The 27,420-nt window shown below is 39.6% G+C and overlaps 1 protein-coding gene across 3 annotated transcripts in view; it reads left to right on the top strand.

Moving 5' to 3' along the window:
• ATG2B (autophagy related 2B) overlaps window positions 1-27,420 on the top strand; it is a 73,708-nt gene that overhangs the window by 24,684 nt on the left and 21,604 nt on the right. Inside the window, exons 7-30 of one of the 3 annotated variants that reach the window (XM_047864263.1) lie at window positions 366-462; window positions 710-895; window positions 1,917-2,068; window positions 2,162-2,267; window positions 3,642-3,903; window positions 5,149-5,299; window positions 6,131-6,223; window positions 6,364-6,552; window positions 8,811-9,084; window positions 9,909-10,011; window positions 12,096-12,288; window positions 12,563-12,705; window positions 17,317-17,474; window positions 17,875-18,047; window positions 18,786-18,936; window positions 19,908-20,107; window positions 20,277-20,357; window positions 21,522-21,628; window positions 21,784-21,876; window positions 22,437-22,507; window positions 22,894-22,970; window positions 23,442-23,612; window positions 25,175-25,316; window positions 27,028-27,230. In XM_047864263.1, coding sequence (XP_047720219.1) covers window positions 366-462; window positions 710-895; window positions 1,917-2,068; window positions 2,162-2,267; window positions 3,642-3,903; window positions 5,149-5,299; window positions 6,131-6,223; window positions 6,364-6,552; window positions 8,811-9,084; window positions 9,909-10,011; window positions 12,096-12,288; window positions 12,563-12,705; window positions 17,317-17,474; window positions 17,875-18,047; window positions 18,786-18,936; window positions 19,908-20,107; window positions 20,277-20,357; window positions 21,522-21,628; window positions 21,784-21,876; window positions 22,437-22,507; window positions 22,894-22,970; window positions 23,442-23,612; window positions 25,175-25,316; window positions 27,028-27,230 — 3,576 coding nt within the window. Of the gene's footprint in view, window positions 1-365; window positions 463-709; window positions 896-1,913; window positions 2,069-2,161; window positions 2,268-3,641; window positions 3,904-5,148; window positions 5,300-6,130; window positions 6,224-6,363; window positions 6,553-8,810; window positions 9,085-9,908; window positions 10,012-12,095; window positions 12,289-12,562; window positions 12,706-17,316; window positions 17,475-17,874; window positions 18,048-18,785; window positions 18,937-19,907; window positions 20,108-20,276; window positions 20,358-21,521; window positions 21,629-21,783; window positions 21,877-22,436; window positions 22,508-22,893; window positions 22,971-23,441; window positions 23,613-25,174; window positions 25,317-27,027; window positions 27,231-27,420 lie in introns of all 3 variants that reach the window. The other 2 variants (XM_047864264.1, XM_047864262.1) reach the window with 2 other exon arrangements.

Raw genomic sequence — 27,420 nt, 5'->3', positions numbered from 1 at the left:
GTCTTGAAGTCCTGCTGGGAAGGAAAACTGTACTACTAACTTGATATTCTTTCTTAGTGACTGTGTCTTAAGGCCTCAAATACCTTAAATACTGTATAGTAAGCTTACAGAGACAAAAAGTGTGACGTTGGACTTGCCAACATGGAATTTCTCGGGAGGATTTCCCCTCTTAGAACAACAGTTTGATGGCCTATAAATCTTTTTATTTAGATTGTGTGAATTCATGGATGGAATCTTAGGTAAAAGAATTGAAGACTGACTAATCCGTATTGATCTCCGTGCATTAAAGTATACTGGGATTTGTGGTGATGAGGTTTTAAGAGTGTTTATCCTGAGTGGTTTTGTTTTTGTTTTTTGTTTTGAAGTTGGATATTGATGGACAGATAGACTCTATTCACCTATTCCTGTCACCGAGGCAGGTGCACTTGCTTTTGGATATGTTAGCAGCTATTGCCGGACCAGGCAAGTATGGCAACGGGTTACTCTGTTATTATTTTTAACTTTGAAATTTTTTAGTTAAGATCAAAGATTCTGTGATTTCTAGCTAGCTGCTTAAAACTACTGCATAGGTCTCTGATTAATATTAAATAGTGGTAGTTCTGAATTGACTGGCATGAAGTTGCTGTTAGTATTGAACAAGTGGGTTTTGGGAGAGAGATGATTAACTCCAGATTTAATTACTGTTTTGCTTTCCTTTCTATACTTCCAGAAAATTCTAGCAAAATAGGATTAGGTAACAAAGATAGAAAAAACCGACCTATGCAGCAGGAAGACGAATATCGAATTCAGATGGAATTAAACCGGTATTATTTGAGAAAAGATTCCCTCTCCGTGGGTGTATCTTCAGAGCAAAGCTTTTATGAGACAGAATCTGCTCGGACACCTTCTAGCCGCGGTAAGCAACTAAAACCGTTGACACTAGATTCCTACAGTGTCATCAAAGAGCAGAGTAAACAATTTGGCTGTTGTGAAATGGAGTTTAGTAATGAAAGAACAAAAGATCTGTGCTATAAGAGGGTTTCAGTTAGTAAGTTGATCTAGCCATGTCATTAATTACAGTGATGCACCGGCACATGGACCTTTTTTTTGATTGTGTAATCTTGTTTCATAAGTCATGATTTATTCTGTTTTTTTTATTCTAAGGATAGTCAATTCACAAAAATGCATTCACAAAAGATAAATTGGGGATAATTATTCATTTTGTCAAATTCTTACATACTTGTATAATGATTTATGGCAGATTCCTTTAGGAACCTTTCTCTACTCTTCTATCAATTATATGTAAATATAGTCTTTATCAAGTAAACCTGGCACTTACAGGTGTTTTACAATGTTTATTTAAGCACTAATACCTTAAATAATAAGAATCACTTTAAATACAGAATGTTGAACTAAATAAATTAAAAACTAAGAAATTAAAGTGTATTCAAGCAATTTTGGCCATAACAAACTTCATTCGCCTCAGGGTGAAACAACCTCCAGAAAGAAGATAGTGAAAGGTAAATAGAATTCTAAATGATATATTCAGGTTTGTTTTTAAAGAAAAAGCTGTATCCACATGAAACCAGATATCGCAAGATCTTCATACTATTTTAAAGTTGGGTTTTAACTCCTAAACTGTCACATGACACCTAAAAATATACCATGTAGTACATGTCATATATTTGGAAAAAAAACAAAAAACCACAAAACAAGTTCCCCAGTAGGATAGCATAACTGTAACTTGTATTTGGTCGAGTTTTTATTATGCCATTTATATCTTGGATCCAAATAAAGTACCCTACTGGAAGTAATGTAAACTTTAGGGCATCACCGTATTGCAGATAATCTGAAGGAAGAATATGACATTAATACATGTTAACTTACTATAAAGACATGAATTGACATAATTGACAAGGTTTAATTCTCTCTAGAAGAAGAAGTTTTCTTCTCCATGGCCGATATGGACATGTCCCATAGTCTCTCTTCTCTTCCACCCCTTGGAGACCCTCCAAATGTGGACCTTGAGTTGTCGTTAACTAGTACATATACAAATACTCCAGCAGGATCTCCATTAAGTGCTACTGTGGTAAAGTATTATTTAATTGTTACTCTCAGCTTGAAAAGTGGCTTCTAAAATTCTACGCTTTATTCATGTGATTAAAAAAAAATTATTTTACAGCTTCAGCCAACGTGGGGAGATTTCCTTGATCATCATAAAGAACAGCCAGTAAGAGGGTCAGCATTGCCATCCAACCTGGCGCCCCCACCAGCTTTACAGAAAACTTGTACGTAGCGTAAGACATTTGTTGATAGTGCCACTAGAATTTTTAAAAATTTAAAAATTAAACACATTGTTTCTTTCTTGAAAATGCCATTCTGGGGGCGCCTGGGTGGCGCAGTCAGTTAAGCGTCCGACTTCAGCCAGGTCACGATCTCGCGGTCCGTGAGTTCGAGCCCCGCGTCAGGCTCTGGGCTGATGGCTCAGAGCCTGGAGCCTGCTTCCGATTCTGTGTCTCCCTCTCTCTCTGCCCCTCCCCCGTTCATGCTCTGTCTCTCTCTGTCCCAAAAATAAATAAACGTTGAAAAAAAAAAAATTAAAAAAAAAATGCCATTCTGCCGCTGCTTTTCTTTCCCTTCAGAAGATTTTCTTTTGATCTAGGCCATTTAACCAAATTTAGAAAGAAAATGTGAACTTGTAGTCTTTGTGTATTTAAATATTTTTATTAAAAAGTGCGTGTAAGTTTCATATTATCGCAGCTTAGGCGTCTCACCCACCATCTGACGCTTTTCTTGAAAGAGAACCTCAGGTTTGAAATAGACACGAGGCTTACAGGAAAATTTGAGCAACTTGTGGTTGATCTGTGACTTTTCCAATACAGTTTTATCACTGCAAAAGTTTTGTTTCCGTGTGTGTGTGTGTGTGTGTGTGTGTGTGTGTGTGTGTGTTTTAAAGATTTATTTATTTACTTTGAGAGAGAGAGAGCACGAGCAAGGATGGAACAGAGAGAGAGAGGAGAAGAGAGAATCCCAAGCAGGCTCCACTGAGCCTGATGCCAGACTCAGTCTCACAACCAGGAGCCAGGATCAAGAGCCAGCTGCTTAATGGACTGAGACACCCAGACTCCCCATTGTTGTTGTTGTTTTTTTTAAGTTTTATTTATTTAATCTCTGCACAGCGTGAGGCTTGAACTCATAAACCTGAGATTGAGTCCCGTGCTCTACCGACTGAGCCAGCCAGGCATCTCCATATGTGTGTCAAGGATCCAGGATATAAAATGCAGAGAGTTAACAGCTTATCTTGTTTAACATCAAATATCATTCAAACTGTCGTGTGATCACCTGTTTTTTAAAACTAACACAAGTAGGGGAGCCTGGGTGGCTCAGTCGGTTAAGCGTCCGAGTTCGGCTCAGGTCATGATCTCATGGTTTGTGAGTTCGAGCCTCGCATTCGGGCTCTGTGCTGACAGTTCAGAGACTGGAACCTGCTTTGGATTCTGTGTCTCCTACTGTCTCTGCCCCTCCCCCACTCTCTGTCTCTCAAAAAATAAATAAACATTGAAAAAAATTTTTAAACTAACACGAATAAATGTTTTATAATTTTGATATAATGGATCATTTTTAAGTATTTTATGTATCTCATTTTAACCCATGTGTTCCAGCTCTCCCATCTAGATCTGTTTCAGTGGATGAATCCAGGCCTGAACTTATTTTTAGACTAGCTGTGGGAACCTTCTCCATCTCTGTGCTTCACATCGATCCTTTGTCTCCACCTGAAACGTCATTGAACCTTAATCCATTGACACCTTTGGCGATAGCTTTTTTTACTTGCATAGAAAAGATTGACCCAGCAAGATTTTCAGCAGATGATTTGAAGTCTTTCCGAGCAGTATTTGCCGAAGCTTGCCAACACGATCACCTTAGGTAAATTCTCTCGTATTTATTAATGCTCCTTGGAAAAGAACCGGATGATGTGGGCTTTTGTGTCTACCTATCACCATTTGTTTTTCTAATTCCCATTTTACTTGGAAACGAGGGAATGAGTGAGGTTTCTTTCAGTGCTGCAGACATGCTTACCATAGAATCTCTCGTTCAGGTTAGATGCCACGTGAAACAATTCACATAGGAGATTGAGATAATCTGGAGTTTTCTCTGCTCTTGACAAGATTTTTCGACCACATTTGGCCAGCTAAAATAGTGACGCCATTATAATCCTAAAAATAGTTCCTACTGTCAGTGGCTCAGCAGAGATGGCGGTGGTGGTAGGAGTGGAGTGAGTTCATGAGAAGGGATGTGCCCCAGTCCTCTGCCGGGGGGAGGGGGACAGCACCAAGGCTCATCTTGAGCCTGGATCCTGCACTTCCAACTTCTGCTTTAAAAAATTAAAGCCGTCCAAATAGCCAATGATCTTTTCAGCTGATTGAGTTGAGTCCTACTAGGTGAGGAGATGATTAAATTTGTAAGTATGATATTCTTAATATGTAAATATTGTTTAACAAAGTGCTCTTTCATATTGTAAATGATAGTTTAGGCACATACATTAATATTTTTAGAAAACAGTTTGGCCTTTGATTTTAACTTTAAGTATTAACAGTTACTACACAGAGTAGTTTTTATACATAGCAAAAGAAACTCTATGGTAAGGACCATAGTATTTATAATAAAATTGTAAAAACCTCTCCCCACCCCCATTTTTGACGGGGTTTCAAATATATGCCAGTAGGAAATATAAGAAAAGCAGCAACAACTGGAAACGAGCTTACACTTGAGATCCACTGACTGAAGTTTTAAAAATATTGCATGAGGCTTTTAGACAATAAAAGAATCTATTATGTATTATGTATCTATTATGTATATTTTACAGATATGAAAGCTTTTGTCCACTGCAGTGTAACTTTTAAAATGTCAAAGAACAAAGGTCAGTGTTGGGAAATAAATATATCCTAGATAATTTCCTATTGACGGAACTGCTTTCTTTTGTCAGGGAATGGGAAATTTGAAGCAGTCTTGCTGGTTAATACCCTTAGGAATATTAGTTATCACTAACAACTTGAACCTGTCAGAATAGGTGGATAATTGTGCTTTAACAACCTTTGTGGACTCTTCTTTAACACGTTGGTTAATCTAGAAGTACATGAATACTCTTAAATGCTTCATTTGTTATAATAGATTTATAGGTGCTGGCGTCAAAGTGTCCTATGAACAAAGACAAAGATCAGCTTCCCGATATTTTAGTACGGATATGTCCATTGGGCAAATGGAACTTTTGGAGTGCCTGTTTCCAACTGATTTTCATTCTGTTCCTCCTCACTACACAGAGGTAAATGCTAGATACTTTTTCTTTAGATTCTTCCTTTTTTTTTTCCTTAAAGTTTGAGAGAGAGGGTGAGAGAGCACGAGCAGGGGAGGGTCAGAGAGAGAGGAGGGAGAGCATCTGAAGCAGGCTCCATGCGGACAACGCATAGGGCTCAGTCTCCCAAACCGTGAGATCGTAACCTGAGCTGAAACCAAGAGTCGGATGCTTAATCGACTGAGCCACCCAGGTGTCCCTGTTGAACATTTTAAGGTACGGCAGTCAAGGTCATTGTAAGAGTCTGTTAGACCTTTTAATTTAGAGTTGACTTGTTTTAAAGTGGCAGACAGATTATGAGACTGATGATTTCATTTCACTAACTTTCCAAGCACCATTAATTTCGGAAGATTTCTGCCATTCAACAAATACTGAATGCCTGCAGTGTGCTAAGAAGCACTGCTTAATACCAGCAAAATGTCTTTTGTTCATTTATTAGTAGTCTGATTTTTTTTTTCTAATTCTAAAACCTGTTCTAGAGAAACTTTTCAAAGTTATTCATGATAACATTTATTGTTGTTACTTTGTACGTTATTTTATTTTCAGAGTACTTTCTTGGGCATTAATTTACTTGAATTCTCAGGTACATTTTGCAGATGAGATCCTAAGTATCCCAGGAGTGAACTAACTTGTCTAGGATCCACGCTGCTTGTAAGAGCCCAAAATGAAATGTAAACTCTTCTTTCTTGACTTCAAAAAGCTTAAGCTTTTCCCACTATTATATTAGCACCTCTGTTAATTCATGAAATTAATGATAGTTTAATATCTTACATTTAATTTATCTTTGTCTTTCTTTGTAAGCTTTTAATGTTTCATTCCAAAGAGCGGACTGATTCCCATCTCCCTGTGTGTCTTCAGCTTCATTATAAGCATTCTGAGAATAAAGGACCCCAGGTAAGAGGCCTTTTTATGTGGTTACCACCTGTAAATTTTCATCTGATATGTATTTTGTCACAGTCATAAGGTTTTCACTTCATTTTGTGGTATTAGTGGTTATATTAATGTTTTCCTTTTTTTTTTTTTTTTTTTTTAAGGGTAATCAAGCAAGACTTAGTTCTGTTCCTCAGAAGGCAGAATTACAAATTAAGTTAAGTCCAGTGTTCTGCGAGCTGGATATCAGTATTGTGGACAGATTAAATTCCTTGCTTCAACCACAGAAACTTACTACAGTGGAAATGATGGCATCTCACATGTATACATCCTACAATAAACCTATTAGTCTGGTAAGTATTCAGAACATTGCAAATACTAATCGTAAGTATAGCTAACTAATGGGCTTATTGGGATCATTTCTGGGCTTAAGTATTCTTAATAGCTTAAATAGCACCTATTATTAAAACAGCATCATTCATAATAATGAAAAATGAAGACTTGAATGCCTAGGTGGTAGACTAGCTGAATATGCTTTGCTAATATATGGAGTCAAATACTTTCGTGGCCATTTTGAATGATGGTTATAAAGACGGGCCACATGAAGAAAGCTCATGAAGGAGTATTAAAAGTGGAACGTGTTACTCCACATAAACTTTTGTGACCACTGTGCAAATAAACTTGAGGTATAGAAAAAGAATGGATAGAACTGAACCAGTTGGTAGCATTGATTATGTTAGAGTGTGGCATTAGATTCCCTTTCCTTTTCTGTGTTTGCCCAAGTTTTATAAATTTCAATTACAATATCTGTGCAAAACTCATTGACGCATTTAGCAAACTACTTGGTCTACCTGTAAAATGTAGCCCATATGATGAAAGATACACTTGTGAAGGTGGGAATTTAATTTATAGTATTGGGTTATTGGGCATCGCATTAGGTCACCTTTACTTAGATCTGTCTGGTGCTTGGTGTCTTTTCTAAGCAAGTAAGTCAGATTTGCAAGAAATCCGTTAGGAATTTTGGGGCTGGAATTCGGGTGCTATAAGGACCGGGAACAGATATAGACAACTTTGGTTTAAAAAGAAAAGGGAAAAGCTGTTTTTCTGCTTACTTGTTTCTCCCTCAGTTAGTGGTGGGCATTCGCATTAAATCAGCGTTCTTTAATTTTTGTTGTCACCAATTGCTAATTATTTGAAGTTCTGTGGGGCTAGTGTGCGTGTTTACCGTTGGCCATAGATGTACCAAGATGATGGCTTAATCTCTTGGGTTATTTTTGCTGAGAATAGGGGTTAGTATTACAAAGTCCAATAGGGGAGAGAAAGGATAGGTGTGTTAAAAATCCAAGTCTAGGGGCGCCTGGGTGGCTCAGTCGGTTGAGCGTCCGACTTCGGCTCAGGTCACGATCTCACAGTTCGTGAGTTCTAGCCCTGCATCAGGCTCTGGGCTGATGGCTCAGAGCCTGGAGCCTGCTTCCGATTGTGTCTCCCTCTCTCTCTGCCCCTCCCCCATTCATGCTCTGTCTCTCTCTGTCTCAAAAATAAATAAACATTAAAAAAAAAATTAAAAAATCCAAGTCTAGGGTAAGAAGGGGATTTTCTAATCTGGGAGGTTAGACTAGAAGTAGGGGGGAAGTGTTCTCACCTGCAGTGTAGTCTGGACTAAAGCTTTTTTTTTTTTTTTTTTTTTTTATTCTTTATTTTTGAGAGACAGCAAGACAGAAATGCAAGTGGGGGAGGAACAGAGAGAGAGGGAGACACAGAATCCGAAGTGGGATCCAGGCTCTGGGCTGTCAGCACAGAGCCCGATGTGGGACTTGAACTCAAAAACCACAAGGTCATGACCTGAGCCGAAGTTGGATGCTCAACTGACTGAGCCACCCAGGCACCCCTGGACTAAAGCTTTATAAGCTTCAATGCATTTTAGGAAAAAGAACACAAAAAAACCCAGACTTTTATCTGAAGGGCATGTTGTTTGATACTTTTGTTGTAACATGATTTTGAGTAAAGGGTGCATACATGTCTTGGTTTCTAAGAGCCATTTGATGGGCTTATACACTTGGGTTGGATGGGAGCTCAGAGTGAGTCATCTGGTGAATATTTAGAACTTACACTGTGCCAGGCTCTGGGCTTCGGCCTGGAAATACAGAATTGAGTCAGGGATGGATGGGCCTTTGCATTTGGCTCAATGTATCTAATTTCACATTGAGCCTTTGAAGTAGCATAGTGGTAAAAAGATTCTTCGTATTGGAAGTTAAGTTGATTTTTAACTGTATTGGACTTATTGATAACCTACTTTACACACTGTCCTTTTTTAGTATGTACTAGTATATGTATGCATCTATAGCACCTGTGTCTTTGGTTCAGTTTTTATTTTGACTGATTTGATATGAGGATTTAACTTTTGCCAGTAATTTGGAATTTTGTCAATAGCTGTTACATTATAAAATTCCATTACTCTAAATTAACATGGTAGTAGTTAATTTGAATTTTATTTTAATGCTTTATACTGAATGAGGAAGTAGTGATTATACATATTGTTGAATACTAACATCGTTTGTGCTTATTTACTTAATTTGACATTTTGGCGTATTTTTGATATTTTGTGTTTTAGCACAAGGCTTTCACCGAAGTATTTCTGGATGATTCACATAGTCCTGCAAACTGTCGGATATCAGTCCAGGTTGCCACACCGGCATTAAACCTTTCTGTCCGCTTCCCAATACCCGATCTTCGGTCAGATCAGGAAAGAGGACCGTGGTTCAAGAAGTCGCTTCAGAAGGAGATCCTTCATTTAGCATTCACGGATCTAGAATTTAAGACTGAATTTATAGGAGGATCAACCCCAGAACAGATTAAATTGGAACTTACCTTTAGAGAACTAGTTGGTAAGATTGAACGTGCCTGTAAGAGCCAGACCAGAAATAACCGCTACTGAAACAAACATGAACAAGTCTGACAGTCCGCAATATTAGTAACATTAGACACCGTTAGAAAACAAGAGGAATGGCTTTTTTCCAGTGTTGTATACCAATATGGGATACAATTATTTTTTTGTTTTAGTTACTAAGCATGATTATTCACTTCGTTAAAGTACTTTTCTACAGGGGAATGTTGTAAAGTTTCTTTTCCCTTGTTCTGAGTTTTACACATCTTTACAGATATTTACAGTTGATTTGCTGATTATGACGTCATTAAAGGGCCTTTAGGCATTATCTGATCTAATCGACAGTGGTAGGAAACTCCGTATTCTGGAGGAAAGTCATTCTTTGTAAAATGGACTGAAAAATCACGCATTGGTTATTGTGAACGGAGGGAATTCTTACAATGCTTGGTACAAAGCGTTTAAGAAATATAGTTATTATCCCTGTGTTCCTAGATGAGCTGCATAAACTTTTGTGTAGAATAATCATTGAGTGACACTCACTAAGTGGCACCTGCTGTATTTACTGTCATGATTATGTACTTTACACATTAAACTTGGTGCCTTAAGAATTTGAGTTTGGGCAGAAAACATCATCTTTAGTTCATCTGCTCATCGTGTCTCCCCACATGTACCCATGAAACAGGGACAAAAGAATAAGTGCTGTACAACTTAATGTTGCACTGTGTCCCTCATCCAGAGGACCTTTGCTTATGTAAGGAGGAAACTACTTTTACTCTTAGCACTTGAAAAGAAATGCATTTTATTGAATCAGTCTTGTTTTATTAGGGTCATTCCAGGAAGATAAAGGAGAATCATCTGTTAAGTTTTTCCATGTGTCTAGTGGGGTAGATGGAGATACAGCATCATCAGATGACTTTGACTGGCCACGGTGAGTACCAGATGTATATGATAGACATTTAGTGAGACTATTGTTTCTAGAATAAATTGCTGTAGCACTTTTAATTGACATTTTGGCTATGAATTTAAAAATACTCTCCCTAGGGGCGCCTGGGTGGCGCAGTCGGTTAAGCGTCCGACTTCAGCCAGGTCACGATCTCGCGGTCCGTGAGTTCGAGCCCCGCGTCAGGCTCTGGGCTGATGGCTCAGAGCCTGGAGCCTGTTTCCGATGCTGTGTCTCCCTCTCTCTCTGCCCCTCCCCTGTTCATGCTCTGTCTCTCTCTGTCCCAAAAATAAATAAACGTTGGAAAAAAAAAAAAGTCTCCCTTAATGCGAGAACTCAGAGGAAGATGGACAAAATCAATTTAAAAATCCATACTGAGGGGCACCTGGGTGGCTCGGTCAGTTAAGCGTCCGACTTCGGCTCAGGTCATGATCTCACGGTCCGTGAGTTCGAGCCCCGCGTCAGGCTCTGTGCTGACAGTTTAGAGCCTGGAGCCTGTTTCAGATTGTGTCTCCCTCTCTCTCTGCCCCTCCCCTATTCATGCTCTGTCTCTGTCTCAAAAACAAATAAATGTTAAAAAAAATAATAAAAAAAATAAAAATCCATATTGAGTGTATTACTCTATGATGAAAGGTGTCTGTCTTTATTGTGAGAGATGAAGTTTAAAGTGTATTCCCTGGTCTCAAGTTACCCAGTTTAAGTAGAGGGACAGAAGAATCCTTAACTGTTTTAAAAATCATTCGGGGCTACAGGCGAAGAGTCATGTGGCATCATTTGGTTAGTTGTCAGATGAATCTTCTAGTCCGTGGTCTCTTTTTTTCAAAAAAAGTCCCTGACAGTGTTTCACAAATCTGGGGAGCTTTTACAAGATACTGATTCATGGACTCCACCCTGAGATTTTGGGATGGAGCGTGGGTATCAGGATAGTCCAAAATTACATCAGGTGATTCTAGTGTACAGGTGGATGTCAAAAATTACTTCAGGATTTCTTAGAATTAAGAAAATAATTATATTTATTATAGGCTACTGATTATTCCTTAACACACTTGTTACTCAGTAGATATTAGGACAAGATTATTATTTAACTTAATGGCCTGATAGTGGGCTTTGATATGTTTGAAAGGATGTCATTTACTTGAAATAATGACTTTTTATTATATTGAAAACTGAGTATTTGAAACCTGAGAATTAAAGCGGTCTTTTCTTTAGCGCCATTTTTACCTGCTCCCAGTATATCAGGCCTTGCAGGCTCTTAGGCGTGATCAGTTCGTGCCTGGTAATGAGCAGTTTACTGTATGAGTTTCCAGCATAAGAAATGGATCTACTTCAGTTAATTTGGAAGCACATTTTCTATTAGAATATCAAAATTAGGAAACGTTGGTCACTGTTTGTCCCTAGAGCCAACCGGCACCACCTACTTAGGGGAAAACCCATTATAGATGCACGACAGCTGTTTTGCTTGAGGGCATCAGGCCTCCTCACAGCGGTGTCGAAGGGCGGACTGCAGATCCTTTACTAGTGATGAGCAGGGAGGAGGAAGGGGGAGGGGCTGAGGGCATCAGCTCCTTTATTCCAGGTTTGTAGCTTGCATACAACAGCAACCCTGCAAGCCTTTCATGATTGAAATTCCTGAAGGAAAGAATTACTTCATCGTTGCAGTTCTAGGTTATTCCCTTATCATCTCCTTTTCCATTTGAACAGTTTCTAGAACGTAAGGTCTCTTAGGTAAGCAAGTGTTCCATGATAGCAGAACCCCAGAAGCATTTGGTTTCGTGATACTAAATAGACTTCTTAGGTAAAATTCGTTGACTCTTAGTGAAATTTACAGATCACCTTGTGTCCTCAAAAGATCAGATTTTTCTGTTAGCCAAGTATAAAATGGTAATTCCCCTGTTTTATTTACTTCTGTACTTCGAAGTTACAACACACTCCGAAGTGGTTACGTGTCAATAACTAGACTTCGTAGAGAAGCTGAATCCTATTGTCAGTGGTTTTTGTGTCAGTGTGCAGAAAAGTTAAAGCTTTGCCGTTTCCACCGAGACCTTGAGTTTTTAAATTGTCTTTGCTGTCAGAATTGTACTGAAAATAAATCCGCCAGCCATGCATTCCATTTTGGAGAGGATAGCAGCCGAGGAAGAAGAGAGTGATGGCCGCTATCAGGAAGAAGAGGAAGGAGGTGCCCATTCCCTAAAGGATGTTTGTGATCTGCGAAGACCAGCCCCATCTCCCTTTTCTTCTCGCAGAGTCATGTTTGAAAATGAGCAGGTAAAATAAAAGTGAGCAGGCAATGAAGGGATTATCCTCCATCACGTACCAATCATTTTCATTATTTTTAAAAAGTACTTTGTATACTACGTTTACTAGGTTTTTAACTCCAAGACTGAATAATACCTATTTCTTTCTTGGTTAAAAGTGATTACGTGTTTGTTTACTTGCTCACATACCAAGTCCTATGGATAGGGTGAGAAGATGCTACTCTTAATTCTAAATACGAAATGGTCATTTGATGCTTTTTTTGCACCCAACTATTCTATTTTAGATGGTGATGCCAGGAGACCCTGTGGAAATGACAGAGTTTCAGGATAAGGCAATCAGCAATTCTCACTATGTGCTGGAACTTACATTACCCAGCACTCATATAACACTACCTAATAAAAGTTTTTACGAGAAGCTGTATAATAGGTGAGTTTAAACGCATTCAGTTGAGTCTTTGGGATTGGACGTTTCTGCCTCACTGCCTCCCTGTTTCCCCACTTCCCCCTTTTCTTTCCTTGCTTTAATATTATCTACCGTCTCTGGGTACCTTGTGTGCTGTTGATTATGAAACTTAATGTTACAGTGGGCTGTTGTCATAGCAGAGTTTCCTAACCGGTGTGCCTGGTAACTCGGTTACTTGTGTGTGAAATGTTTATTTCCTCCACCGTCGTTAGCTGGCTGCTCTCTGTCACCTTACCACAGGGTACTGAGAAAATATGTCTTCTGTGTGTGCAGTGACATGAAAAGAGTTGGGAGGTCCTGGATGGAGGGCCAGCAGGTGCTAGGGTGGAGTCAGAATCCTAGAATCTTTGTGTAAGGAGCATCTTTTTTCAGAGTTTAAAAAAGCATCTTGTTAGAATTCCACAATTCAAACTTGTCAGTTTGCATGTAACAGTTTAAATTAATTGTAAATATCCTTAAATATACATTCCAAGCAAATATGTTGAAGTAATGGGATTCCAGAGTTGAAATATCCTAGCCTCTGAAGACCTTCCTAGCTTACCTGGCCTCCCCAAGCTCAGTTTCCTCATCTATTAAAAAAAAAAAAAGTGGGTGATACCTATACCTGTCTCAAAGCGTTGTTTAGAGGATTAGATGATACAGTACTTGGAAAGTTCTGAGAATACTGCCTAGCATATAGTAAGCACTCAGTAGTCCTCTTGTCACTGTCCTCGTTCCTATACACTGAAGGAATCTCTTCTATAGCATACCTGAAAGATGGTCTAGAAAAAGATGTTCTTAGTGTCTGTCATCACTAGCTTCCCATATGTAAACATGCTATTCTCATTTTTACTATTTTATTTTATTATTTTATTTTCAGAAGCGCCACCTTTGTTTCTGCTACACATTTACTTGCTATCAGATATCCCTGGCCCTTTATTCCTTAACTGTAACTAATAAGCTCTGGATCTCCTCATTGCCTACCTGTGACCAAGACTGTTGATCCTAGAAAATTTAAGTTCAAGAAAGATCCACCAAGTTCAGTTGTCTTGATGATGAGATAGATTGATAGGACAGTCCATTGAGATGCAGGAAGAGAATGTTCTTCTGTTTAACTTTTTAAAAAGTCTTATAAAATTTATATATTTGCTTTATAATATTCATAATGTATAAATTGAAGCATATAATTTATAGACACATCAGAAGGCTTTTACAGTTTTTTGTTTTTTTTTTTTTTTTTTAGCTGTTAGGGGTTTACACATGATCTAAGGTTTGGAAACCACTGATCTCTCAACCATTCTTTTATAGTTGCGAAATAACTAAGAGCTCACGGATGTGTAAGGCTGAGACAGAAAAATGAAAGATTAGTTCAAAGTCCAGCCCAGAGGTCAGAGGGCTTAGTCCATTTCTTACACTTTCTGCATTTGCTCAAGCAGGTGGCTGTTGGTTTAATTGGGAGATCAGAACAGAAATATGCATCTTAAATTCAATTTATAAATCTGTTCATTTACCACATTTTAAATACAAGACCAGGTTTTTTTTTTTTTTTTTTTTTTTTAACATGAGTCCTTGGTTGGAGGATTTACATAAGTATAACCCAAAAAGTTTTGTCTGCAGTTTTTAATTTGTGAACAGTTTCAAAGTAATCTGAGTGCAAAATCCTTGGATTTTAAGATTTTTTCAGTCTATATGCTTAAAAGTCATCTGCTAGCACAATATTTTATTAAAATCTACTTACAGCAATAAATACAGCTGGGATGAGCACATTTGAGGCCAGACACAGTGACACTTGGTGAATACACAGAACGTCGAGCTCGCCTGGTGGGAGCAGCATTCTCCGGTGTGCTGGAGAGCAGTCCCAAGGAGCCAGCAGTCAGCATATGGGGGACATCAGTCAGCATGGCACGTGGGGCAGGTGACTGCTCCCATCGGGGTGCTAGAGAGTATCTGTTCTTCTGAGGATGGGTTACATGGGGGGTTGCCGAAGAGCATTTCTGTCGTGCCTCACTCTGCCCACTTCTGCTGTCAGATGCCTACAGTTATGTAAATACTGAAGTGTTCCATTACCTTGTGGATCTTATAAGTCACATATCGAAGCTCTCCGGGCTGTGAATTCTTTGCTCCTTATTTGGCTGTGAATATGTATATTTTTATTTTGAAGTTAATATCAAAGTTTTCGAATATTCTCCAGCTTAACAGAAAATGGCACAAAGAGCTTTTTTTTTTTTCTCCTGAATCCTTTGAGACTGAGCTGCTGGCCTGGGGCTCTCTGAGCACTTGGGTGTGTACTGCCCACAAACAAGGACATTCTTCTACATAATTGTAACTCAGCCATCAAAGTGAGCAAATTGATACTTGGCGCTACCTAGTCCTCAGACCCCATTTGAGTTTTGCTAAATGTTTCAGTATTGCCCTTTTAATTATATAATTATATGTTCTGTATTATAGTGTTATGTATTCTATAATATATAACCTAAAATACGTATATGTTATATAATACAACTAATGTATTATATAATGTGTATTATTATATATTGTATAGTATAACTTTTATTCTTTTTAATTTTTGTACATCTAAAAACATAACTCTGACCAGGAGTTATAACCAACTTTGCCTTAACTTCACACATCTAAGATCTTGGTTTATTCCCTCAGTGCCTGGGTCATCTGGCCCTGTTTAGACACACAGTCTCAGGTACAGGACCGTTTTTTCTATTTCAAAAGTCCTTTAGAATAGAATGTAAAAAAAAAGAATTTTCACTAGCTTTTTAGACCAGATATTTATTGAGCATCTTATATTTTAAGCTCACAGCCACAGGACCATGGCGATATGTCCTTAAATATCTTAGGCATCTTCTTTCTTGGTATTAGAAACATCACCCGTGTTTTGCAGTATTAATGGTACCAAGACTGTGTTTAGACCAACATGTAAATTAAGGAAAATGTAAAGTCATATGAAACTTATCTTTACAGGTCACCTCCCAGGAACTCCAGGTTTTAGATAAAGTGATGGTTTCTCTTTAACCTATGAAGATAAGAGAATAGTTGTGGGGAAATAAGTAAGAGAAGAGTTATTTCCCGAGAAGACTCTTCATTTTGTTTTTTTTTTTTCCCCTTTTATATCTTTGTTATTTATTTACATAGGAGTTCAAAGTAAGGTCAGGGTTTAGACTCTTTCATATCTTTGTCCTATAAGTAATATACCCAAGAGAAGCCAGCAAGCCAATGAGTACCACACAGTTTTGGGGCACAGCTGTCATTGTGTCTGGGATGAGACCTATTTCTGGCCTGTGTCACTGGTATTCTTCACCTATGACGCTTCCCAGATGGAGAGCTTTCAGGGTGGTGATTTCAGTCTACTGAGGGTCACAGTACTCCATACTCCATCCTGGTGTATACTTTCTAGGGCTGCAGAAGCTCAGGAATTGGCCCAGAAAATTCCTAGACAAGTGGTTTCTCACAGGAAGGGCCAGGGCTCCATCGTGGCTTGGCACCTTAACTGGTATTCACACTAGGCTTTACGATGAGTCTGTGCTTTTGGCAGTCCTTCCGTGTGAGTCATCAAACCCTTGGTGCCTGTTACGTGACAGTCACTGTGTGAGGCACATAGAAGGGTGCCCAAGACCTACGTCCCTCTCTCTGAGAGGCTGCAGTCTAGGAAGGGGAAGCAAGAGAATAGAGTGTTGTAGGCGCCATGATTGAGTTACATCTGTGAAGGATTTGCCGGGGGTCCAAATCGATCAGAAGGCTTCAGAGAGGATGTTGTAAAGTCTGAGTTTTCGTGGAAATGTAGAGCATGGGTGATGAGGGTGGGGGGAGGAACAGAAGGGCATCAGAGTAGGGACAGATTTCTTTGAAAAAGTAGGATGTGTTGGTCGCCTGGCTTGACACGTATCAACCCGTTAGTCACCGGTCTTGACTTGGCTGCGCAGGTCGTGAGAGGGTCTCATGTTTCGCTTGCACTCTTGGTCTCCTGCACACTCCCCAGTGAAGCTGCTCTTTCTGTGGGAGGGAACGCACTTACCTAGGGACGGTGAGCGATGGAGGAGAGAGCTGGACGAAATGTGGGCTGTGGCCCCAGTTCCCCCGCAGATCAGCTGTGTGGCCTGTGGGAGGCAGCTTCTCCGAGCGTGAAGTGAGGGTGGTGGTTCTTCCTTGGCTGCCCCGTGGGATGGGGGAGCATCACACGAGACAGAGCGTGCTGTGTTGCAGCTTGCAGAGTGCTCTCCTGTGGGAGCAGTTTTCCCTTGTTCCTCATGGGTTCTTAAATTAACTGCCTCCTTTAAAGTGCACTTAGATGTATGCACACCACACAGGTAAAACTAGGCAGATAGCTGATGAGGTTATCTCATCGTACGGATTCCTTTCTCACGGCCCCCCACTAGCGCCATACCAGTGCTTTTTCCTTTGGAAGAACGTAATGGATGTTTAAAAAAAACAAAAAACAAAAAACTTTTTTTTTTTGGTAGGGTCTAATTTCTGTGTCACCATTTAGAAAAATTATTATTCACGTGACTTCTTAAAGGCATGTTCTGTCGTGTACCTTCAGTGGAACTACGAGTGATGTCCTTATTTTTCAACTTCTGTCTATAATAGGATCTTTAACGACTTGCTGCTCTGGGAACCAACTGCCCCTTCGCCAGTGGAGACATTTGAGAATATTTCATATGGTATTGGTCTTTCCGTAGCCAGTCAACTGATTAATACCTTCAACAAAGATAGTTGTAGTCAATTTAAATCTACAGTTCACTATGGTAATGTATTTTAAATTTGTTTGGAATTAAAATGCCTGGTTTACCAGTAAATTAGCAACCCTTTCTCAATTGGCATTAAAATATTTCTTGGCCGTTTTCTACTCGTAATGTATTTTACAATATCTTTTAGTAACTTACAGTATTTCCCCACTTTCATCTATATATTGGGAATATTATCAATGAAACGTGTTGCCTTTATAGCGACACCATACACGTTGTCTTAAGGTCATTGAGAAAGAGAGCGATATAGTAAGTACGTTCTTATTGTGAGGCCAGATTCTTGGTAAAAAAAACAAAAGAACAAAACAGGTTGTAAGATAAGAATTGCGATAATGTTCCAGTTACTGTTTTATTTTAATAACTGTCAGAACCGTAGAATTATGACATTTGTTTCTCGCAGATGAGGAAAGTGGATCCGAGGAGGAGACGTTGCAGTATTTCTCTACCCTTGATCCCAACTATCGTTCCCGTAGGAAAAAAAAACTAGACTCTCAGAACAAGAACTCACAAAGTTTTCTCTCAGTTCTTCTGAGTGTTAATCATGGATTAATGGCAGTGTTCACAGAAGTAAAGGTGAGGATTTGCAAATGCAAAGTGTTTCAAGTGTATCTTATTTCACATCTCCCCCGATCCGTACATGCAGTCATCGAGGGAGTGGGAGGTTGCCTCGGGCCTGGGGAAGATCAGTGTCGTGAGGCTCTCGCTCCACGGTGACTTGGTGACCGCAGCTTTGGGGAACGAGCTGTCACTGCAGATCAGAAGACAAGTGTTACATGGTCCTTTTGGCAAAAATGCTGGTTCTGGTTCTGCTCCTGCAGTGATCGCTAGAAATTTTATCTGTTACAAAGGCGGATGAAGGACAGGGATTCATTTGGCAGAAGAGGCCCCACCAGCATTTAATTATTCAGTTTTTTTTTTTTTTTAATTTCTTTTTTAACGTTTATTTATTTTTGAGACAGAGACAGAGCATGAACGGGAGAGGGGCAGAGAGAGAGGGAGACGCAGAATCGGAAGCAGGCTCCAGGCTCTGAGCCATCAGCTCAGAACCCGATGCGGGGCTCGAACTCACGGACCGTGAGATCGTGACCTGAGCTGAAGTCGGATGTGCAACCGACTGAGCCACCCAGGCGCCCCTAATTATTCAGTTTTTAATACCACTGTGGTGGGTGGTTCCAGAATGAGACCAGTTTGCCACCACATGGGAGGAACTTCGAAGCTGAATCAGGAAGGAGCAACCCAAGGGTCATTCTTCCTTTTCTGCAAGTAAATAATGACTTCTGTGTTTTTCTGATCTTTTTTTTTTTTTTTTAGCAAGATAATGGAGATCTGTTGGAGAACAAGCATGGTGAATTCTGGTTAGAGTTCAATAGTGGTTCCTTGTTTTGTGTGACAAAATATGAAGGTTTTGATGACAAGCACTACATCTGCCTTCATTCTAGCAGTTTCAGTCTATACCACAAAGGTAGGACATGTTTCATGTGTGTGTTGTTCGCTTCTATTTAGACCGGTTTAAATTTTATTTCACAAAATCTATTGAGAACGGAACTCTGATAATAGAAATTATTTTCTGTGGGGTGTTCTGATTCCATTGGCAAAGTGATGCTTATTGTACACTAGGAGTTGACTTTGTTTTTTGGGGCAACAACTTTATTGAGATACAATTCATGTACTATCCATTTCACCCATTTAAACTCTACATTTCATTGGCTTTTACTATTTCACAGAATTGTTGCCACCATCATCACAGTCAACTTTAGAATGTTTTCATCACCCCTAAAAGAAACTGGGTACCCCTTAGCCGTACCCCTCCCATAGCCTTCACCCTGCCCAGCACTAAATAACCTCTGATCTACTTTGTGGATTTATGTATTCTGTATGTTTATGGAATCATTCAGTATGTGGTCTTTTGTGAATGGCTTCTTTCATTTGTCATGATGTTTCCAAGCCTCATCCAGGTGTGATGGTGTTTTATCCTTTTTCATTGCTGAATAACACTCCATTTTATGGATATACCGTATCTTATTATCCACTGATGAGTTGATAAGACTTTATGGTCGTTACTCTCTTAAACAGTATCTCCTTGTGGTAACAGATATAGAATTTACCATCCTGTGAGCACATTCCCTGTTACCTTGTGAATAGAAGATATTTGCAACATTCTTTTTTTTTTTTCCTCCTCTAAGTGTAGAAAACAGTACTTGGACAGTCTTAATGTTTCTGTTTAAATTTAATTTTCCTAGCATTTCCTATCTTAATTTTTTTCTTGAGTACCGTCATTCATACCATTAGCAGAGACATACAGATTATTAATGTCAAGCTGGTTCTTGGTCATTATAGTCAATGGAAGTATATAGAGTTTTGTTTTGAGTTGTGGAAGTCTGAACTAATTTCAGATGATCATTTCGTCATGTCGTCATCTCGTTGTGGATGTAGGCATAGTGGATGGAGTGAGTCTCCCCACAGAAACACGACTGCCCAGTTCAACCCGCCCGCATTGGTTGGAACCAACTATTTATTCCTCTGAAGAAGATGGCCTCAGTAGAGCTGCTTCAGATGGTGTCGGAGGTGACACTTCGAATATGCTCTCTGTCGCAGTTAAAATACTGTCTGATAAATTGGAGTCCAACACAAAGGTTTGTCTTTTGTATTTTTGTACCATTATGTACTTGCCATTCCTTTGATTCCTAGCTCCAAGTGATTGCATAAAAGGCAACACATTTTTTCCCTTAGAAAAACTTTTCAAGTTTTGATTTAGAGGATTACATAGGTGGTAAATGGAATTCTTCGTGTTGTTGTGTGTAGGAATTTCTCATTGCTGTAGGATTGAAAGGAGCCACACTCCAGCACAGGATGCTTCCTTCTGGGCTTAGCTGGCACGAACAGGTAAGAGAGTTGTTACGTGCGTATTGGTCTCCTTCTTGACTTCATACTGACATGTAGTACACACACTGTGAAGTCACAGATCATAAAGGAGCAGTGCTCACTGAGTTTTCCCTGGAGTAAACACTCCCAAATAACCACCTCTCAGGTCAGGAAGTGGAACATCATCACCACTCCAGAACGAAATTGATTTTTTTACCTTAAAGTTTGGACCCTAAATCTCCCACAGACAGTTATCGTGTATGTCACTTAAGGGAAGGGATTCTGTGACCCAGAATCTTAGAGCACCTGGTATAGAGAAGAGATGAATGGTGTATTGACTTGCACTTCTAACCCTGTATTCCTTAAGGTATATTTCAGAGTGATTGCAGAGTGATTCCCTAGGCCAGTAACATGCTTTGAGGCACTTAGAATGATTTTTGTAATTAATTTCCAGTGCAACAACTGTTTGATTAATGAAATAACAATTGGTTAATTTCTTTTCTCTGTGAGAATTGTACAATGATTCTTGTTCATTTTCCTTAGAAAGGGGAACTTTTTCCTTTCCTCTGAAAATAATAAATTAGTTCATACTCGAAAGTTTTCAGAGAGCTTTCATAAAAGCATTTAGGGAACACAAGGAGGCTTAGAACAGTGTGGTGAGGGGAAAGAGACAGTTGGGGTGAACGCTGAACTCGGTTGTAAGGGAGAGGTTAGTCTAACCCTATTTAGATAGAAATATGGGAGAACGGATGTCGGTAAGAGAGACTGAGACTGAGTGAGGTATAATGTAGGGAAAAATAACTTTTCCCCAAAATGGATTATGTAGAAAACCAGGCGGAGTGTAAGCAATCTTTAGCAAAATTTATTTTTTTCGAGAATTGTCCCTGGCAAAATAATGTAAAAGTATATCATACGTACTTCAGTTTCATAAGATAGGATTTTTCCAAGACTTCTGTAGCATTGCAGTTGTCAGATGGACCTCTCTCATCATTTCAGACCCTAGTTTTGCAAATACTTTTTTGAAATGAATTCCTTCAAAATGATGATTTTCTACTTTTAGCTTTGATTTTTCCAATAAACGGTGGGTTTTTCTGTGAGATATTTTACATTGGTATTAAGGATATCCTATCAAAACTTTTTTTTTTTCCCTCTAAAGCAGGGCATTTAATATTTTTGTGATTATAGATTTTATACTTCTTGAATATTGCTGATGAACCTGTCCTGGGATATAATCCTCCAACTTCATTTACAACTTTTCACGTTCATCTCTGGAGCTGTGCACTTGATTATAGGTTAGTTCACAGATGGACTAAATAAAATTCTATTCAAAGTAGGTACTGAGTTTTGAAAAAATACGTAATTCAAATTAAGGTTCACGCTGCTCTTTTAAGGGAGTTTCTGTTGTTGTAGCCAACTGATGGTTTTTTTTGTTTCTTTTCGGTATTAGGCCTCTTTATTTGCCGATCCGATCTCTTCTCACTGTGGAAACATTCAGTGTATCGAGTAGTGTGGCCTTGGATAAATCATCATCTACACTCAGGTGTCTATGTGAACTTTGCTGACTACTAAATTCAGCTGGTCCAAACATGCTGACTGATACTTAGCTAAACTCGATTCAGGTCCCAATCTTTTGTTAAAACCAGCATTCTTTTACTCATAGTCCTGTCTCTCTGTCCAGGTTTTCAACTTTGAGATTTCAGATGATTTGTCCCATCTCTTCTATTTATCACTGTTTTTTTATTTTTAGGGAGGAAATGAATTCTTGAGATTGGTAGTTTACTTCTTAAAGCAGAATATAAACTTCCCATATGACCTAATACACTTTATTTTCATAATTTAGGTCTTGTGAATTTGGGCATCTATTAAAGCATGCTGAAAATTTACAGTTTGAGCAGATGATTCAGTCTTACTCTTTACACAAATATTTCTAGCACTCAGAAGCAGTGAGTTTTAAAGAAATGTCAGATGGCACTTGTAAGAAACTGTAGATGACTTTGATGACTTGTGTATCAGAAGAACGATACACCTAAGTGTGCCGTGATCACGTGTTAGGTATTCCAAGTTAAGTGTTTAGAGGTTGATTTTATCTTTTTTCCTCAGAATAATCTTGGATGAAGCTGCTTTGCATCTGTCTGACAAGTGTAATACTGTTACTATAAATCTGAATAGAGGTAAGAGTTGAAAAACAAAATCTGGGGTTAGATGAATGCTCTTTATTTTTTGTACATGAATATTTTAAAGCATTTGAACTCTGAAATGATGCCATTGAACTAAGGATCTTGTTAAATACCAGTTTGAAGTTGTAATGTCCTTAGAATGTCAGTTAAGTGCATCAAGTTATATATACTCTGTTTACTTAGTAAAAGATTAATTTTGTTTCTAAATAAAGGGAATTGTAGGACTTTTAAAGGATGAAACTATATTTCCATTGCATTTTAAATATTTTTAGCACCAACTGCCATGAATTTTAAAGAGATGCTAGTTTTAATACATGTTGGTTGGATCAGCATTTTTTGAAAGCTTTGCTCAGATATTTTGTTAATTTAAAAAATTTTAGATTATGTTCGTGTGATGGATATGGGGCTTTTGGAATTAACCATAACTGCAGTGAAATCTGATTCTGATGGAGAGCAAGTAAGTTATTAAAATAAATGGAAATTTTTATCTAAGTCCTTTTTATAGGAGAGACTAAAGTATTGAATTTACTGTAAAAATTGTTTTGGTTGGAAGTAGATAAAATGTTTTAAAATTGGGATTTAGTCATTATAAATACACATTTCCTGTGGCAAGAATAATTATATTCTACTTTATTTAATGTAAACCTATGCAACAAAAGAAATTCTTATCTCGTTTGGAAAACGTTTTCTTAAATTTTTTTTTTTTAAGTTTATTTATTTTTGAGAAAGAGCATAAGCTCGAGCAGGGATGGGGCAGAGAGAGAGGGAGAGAGAGAATCCCAAGCAGGCTCTGTGCTATGCGGGACTCGAACTCACAAACCGTCAGCTCATGACCTGAACTGAAACCAAGAATTGGACGCTCAACTGATTGAGCCACCCAGGCGCCCCTGGAAAATGTTTTCATCCATTTTCCCTTGTGTGCGCCCAGACTGAGCCGCGCTTTGAGCTACACTGTTCGAGTGACATTGTCCATATCAGAACATGCTCGGACTCTTGTGCTGCGTTAATGAATCTCATTCAGTACATCGCAAGCTATGGGGACTTACATGCGGCTAACAAGGCGGAGACGGAGCCTGGAGCCCCTGAAAGAAAGACAAAGGTACAGCCAGCGGTATCGTGCATTACAACTAACTCACCCTGACCCGTTGCAGCCACACGAGTGACAGGTGTAGTCAGTGAGGTCGTCATGACCGTCACGAGGTAGAAAAGAAACTTTGAAAAATCCTCTATTATTTACTGTCAGAGTGATGAGGTCTGGAAAGGTGGTTCCAGGGGCCTTTTTGGAAAACCGTTTTGCTGTCTGATATTCTTTGTTTCAAAACCTTAATCTTCTCGGCCAACATAATACTTTTTTCCAGACTTGAGTTATTTTCGTCTCACCTCCAGGAAGAAAGAAAACATTTAGCATGTAAGAGCTTGCGATGTGCAAGTCGTGTGTAAAACTGCTTCTGAGAGGGGGAGATGCAGGTGTTCATATTGTTTCCAGAGGCCTCTGTTCTCCTTCATGTTTGTTACGTGGGATTCTGTTCAGTTTTCAGTCTATGTTCTCCTGTGTGATTTCCCTTAACCCAGTGTGACAGGGTAAAGATTATCACCTCTGTTTCATAGGTGAATAAATTAAAACCCAGAGAATTAGGTGATTCGCCCAAACTAGTAGCCACAATGGCAACAAGATTCAGGTATTTTGATTTCCGGTTCAGTGCTTTCTTATGCCCCCGTACGTTACCTCTCTGTCCTCTCTTATGTCTAGAGTGAACAGTGTCGAGTGTGTTTAGCATTTTTAAGTGTTCAGTGTTTTTTCATTCTTTTTCATGGTCTGGTCTGTGAACAGAATTCTGTCTCTTTGGTGATGGAGTCTCTAGTAAGGGCCTGATGGACCTTGCATTCTTTTGTTCAGGGGATGCTTCTACCCTTCATTTGTGTTACACTTCTGTTTTTGACTCCTTGCTCCTGCTATATTCCCACCGATAAGAAGGTGATTCGTGACACTCCCTCTCTACTGTTTATTCTCTTTTTAAAAACATTCTCCGGTTTACTAAAAGTTACTTTAAATTATCCCTTTCAAATGAGATCTTTCCAGTTCAGAGTCCTGCTCCCATTTGAAAAGCGTGATCTGGATGTAAGGAATGCACAGTTCACTGACCAAAATGGTTAAGCTCCCTGCTGGAGATGAGCCCCCAGAATCCCCATTCAGTAGGTTTCCCCTCCTGTGTGGCCCCTGCCGTCCTTGGACAGATGTCCATTCATCCCAAGACCTGAGGCTCTGATCTGCAGCGGCTTTTGGTGTCAAAGGGGCGAGCCTTGTTGTAGCTGCCAGATCTGAGCAGACCTAACTCTGCAGAGAGACTCCCTCTCCCCCAGCCTCACTGCAGTATTTTTATCCTGTCTCTTCTAATGTGCTGTCTCTTCACGACCCCAGTTCACTGTGCTGGCTGGGACCTGATGGCATATTTATTTCCGTTTGCCAGTAGTTGTCAGGGTGATGGTGATGATGCTAAAAACGTAAGACGTAAGCGCTGCCGAGCAGAATGTGGAACGCTGCCTGCGTTCCTGCTTCCGGTGTGTTTGTAAAATGTAGTGTATTTCCGGGACAAGATCATGCTAAGTCATTTGCTTCTTAGAGCATTTTCGGTTATTTTTAATTAGGCTTTTTGGCTGTAGGTAGATTCCGGTGGCCGCTCATCCTCACGAGGCCCAGTACTTCCAGAAGCAGATCAACAGATGCTACGGGATTTGATGAGTGATGCTATGGAGGAGCTTGACCTGCAGCAGGCCACTGCGTCTGCACAAGGCCAGTCTAACGGTACGATGGGCCCGGCCTTCTTCCCCTGGGAACTTCGGGGCCGTAGTTGAGCCTTACGTTATTTGTACGCATATACATTCTTCAGCAAGTAACTTAGTAACGAAAAGACAAGTCTGAGTTTGGGTGGATATTTATTAGTCAATCAGCTTGTGTTTATCGAGTGTCTAGTAGATAAACGACACTGGCCGGGGTGTTGTGGGGGACACAGATTAAACGGAAAACGGAGCTTATCTTTTCTGTTGGCGTAGAGTTTCGTAAAACAGATCCGCACTAAACCAAACTGATGCTCTTACTTAGAACGATTGAGAAACGACATGAGAAAGAGCTTCAGAAAGTGTCACCATCCCCCAACTGCTGTTCAGGAGGGATGGGAACCATCTCATTAGACTTCAATGCAAGTGACATGAATTGGCTTTTCAAGAGTGGACGGGGTTTAGGTATGTGGAAGGGAGAGGAGGTAATCTTGGCAGGATCTTGAACGTTGACAGAGGCACGGAAGCATGCACAAGCCTTAATTATCTCACAGCCCAGGCGGTTACTGGAGCGCAAGCTCCCTTCTCATTGAAAAGAATTGGCCAGTAAAGGTGGAGAGGCGGGGAGGAACCAGCCGGTGAGAGAGCCTTGATAGCCAGACTGAAGCATCTAAATACTTTGAAGCATCCATCTAAAAAGTGTTTGTTTTCTAATTGGATGAACGTAGTCATTTCTACATATTCTAAAATCTTAATTTTAAAAGATTATCTCCTGGTGTTAGAAAAGTTTAGCGTTAAATGTTGCTTTCGTTCTAATTTAGAATAAATTACAACTCAGGAAACAAACAGGAACTTTTAGCTTCCTGTGTGTGCTACATTATCTGTAATAAACATTAGCAGCCAACCTCCTTATGTGGGAAAGAATATTTCACGAATGTTTACTGGACAGCTTCCGTATTCTGGTGCACAGGCACTTACAAGGGATGAGTAACTTAGAAGAATTTAAAATCTGGTCTGGGAGCCTCTTGAGGCTAAAATGGCACTTTCTCCATCTTCGCGTTCTCCATCCATCCAGTGGTTGGAATGACTGAATGGAGAAAGATACGTGGGAGAAATGCATAAAAACGTGCGTTCACATTCAGGTTTGGTGCACGTGCGGTCCTTTGTGAACTTCACGTTGACAGGGCTACCTGAGAACAGGCGTCCCGTTGGGCTATCCAGCACCGGATGAAGTAGCGCGTCCGTCACACGGCACCACGCCCTGGCCGAAAACCGCGTGGCCGCTGTTTCCAACCCACCCCCCTCCAGAAGCAGAGATTTCCTGTAGTCTTTAGGGGAGGGACGACGGCCATAGTAACCACTTTCCCTCCCCTTGCGTTATTGTCCCAGAAGCTTCTTCCAGAGCTCCACCCACAGGACAGAGCTGTTCATATGGAAATCTGGCTTTAACGGACCTCCAGTCAACACTAATCAGCTGCTGCCGAATTTCTGAGCTTCACTGATGCCAAATAACTGAGAGGAGACTCTCTATGACTTTATGAGACCGTCGTTCACTGTTTGCTTGGAGAACATCAAACTTATTGTCAGTTTCCTTAGTAGTGGCCAGAGGGTTATTGTCAGACAGAAATGAGATATGGCCGGTGAAAACATTCAACATAGTGTCGATGTTTCAAAATGTGCCAAAATTGAGTGTTTTCTTTTTTTTTTTTTTTTTTTTGGTTTTTGTTTGTTTTACCTAGGTGTTTTGAATGAAAAATCTCAGATTCAGGAGCCATGTTGTTCAGACCTCTTCCTGTTTCCAGATGAGAGTGGGAACGTGTCTCAGGAGCCCGGCCCTGCTTACACCTCATTCACACACCACCTGATCAGTGATGCAATGACAGGTGCTCCCACTGAGAATGACGACTTCTGCATTCTTTTTGCACCAAGAGCAACTATTCAGGTAATAAATGGATCATGTAACTGAGGCCTTAAGGTAGTGTTACAAGTAAAATTGACCAAAGAGTACCTGAAAAAGAGTCTTTAGGTTTTATTTTAACTCTTTGTAGTTGAGAATGACTTCATTTTGTAATTTATTATGGAGGCTTTGCAAATGTTTGCTATACTTTACTATTTCTATGACACATTTCTCA

The sequence above is a fragment of the Prionailurus viverrinus genome, chromosome B3, assembly GCF_022837055.1.
Source record: "Prionailurus viverrinus isolate Anna chromosome B3, UM_Priviv_1.0, whole genome shotgun sequence".
NCBI classification, from domain to species: Eukaryota; Metazoa; Chordata; class Mammalia; order Carnivora; family Felidae; genus Prionailurus; species Prionailurus viverrinus.
Note: the sequence above shows the minus strand (reverse complement) of the source record. Positions and strands in the feature narration are given on the sequence as shown.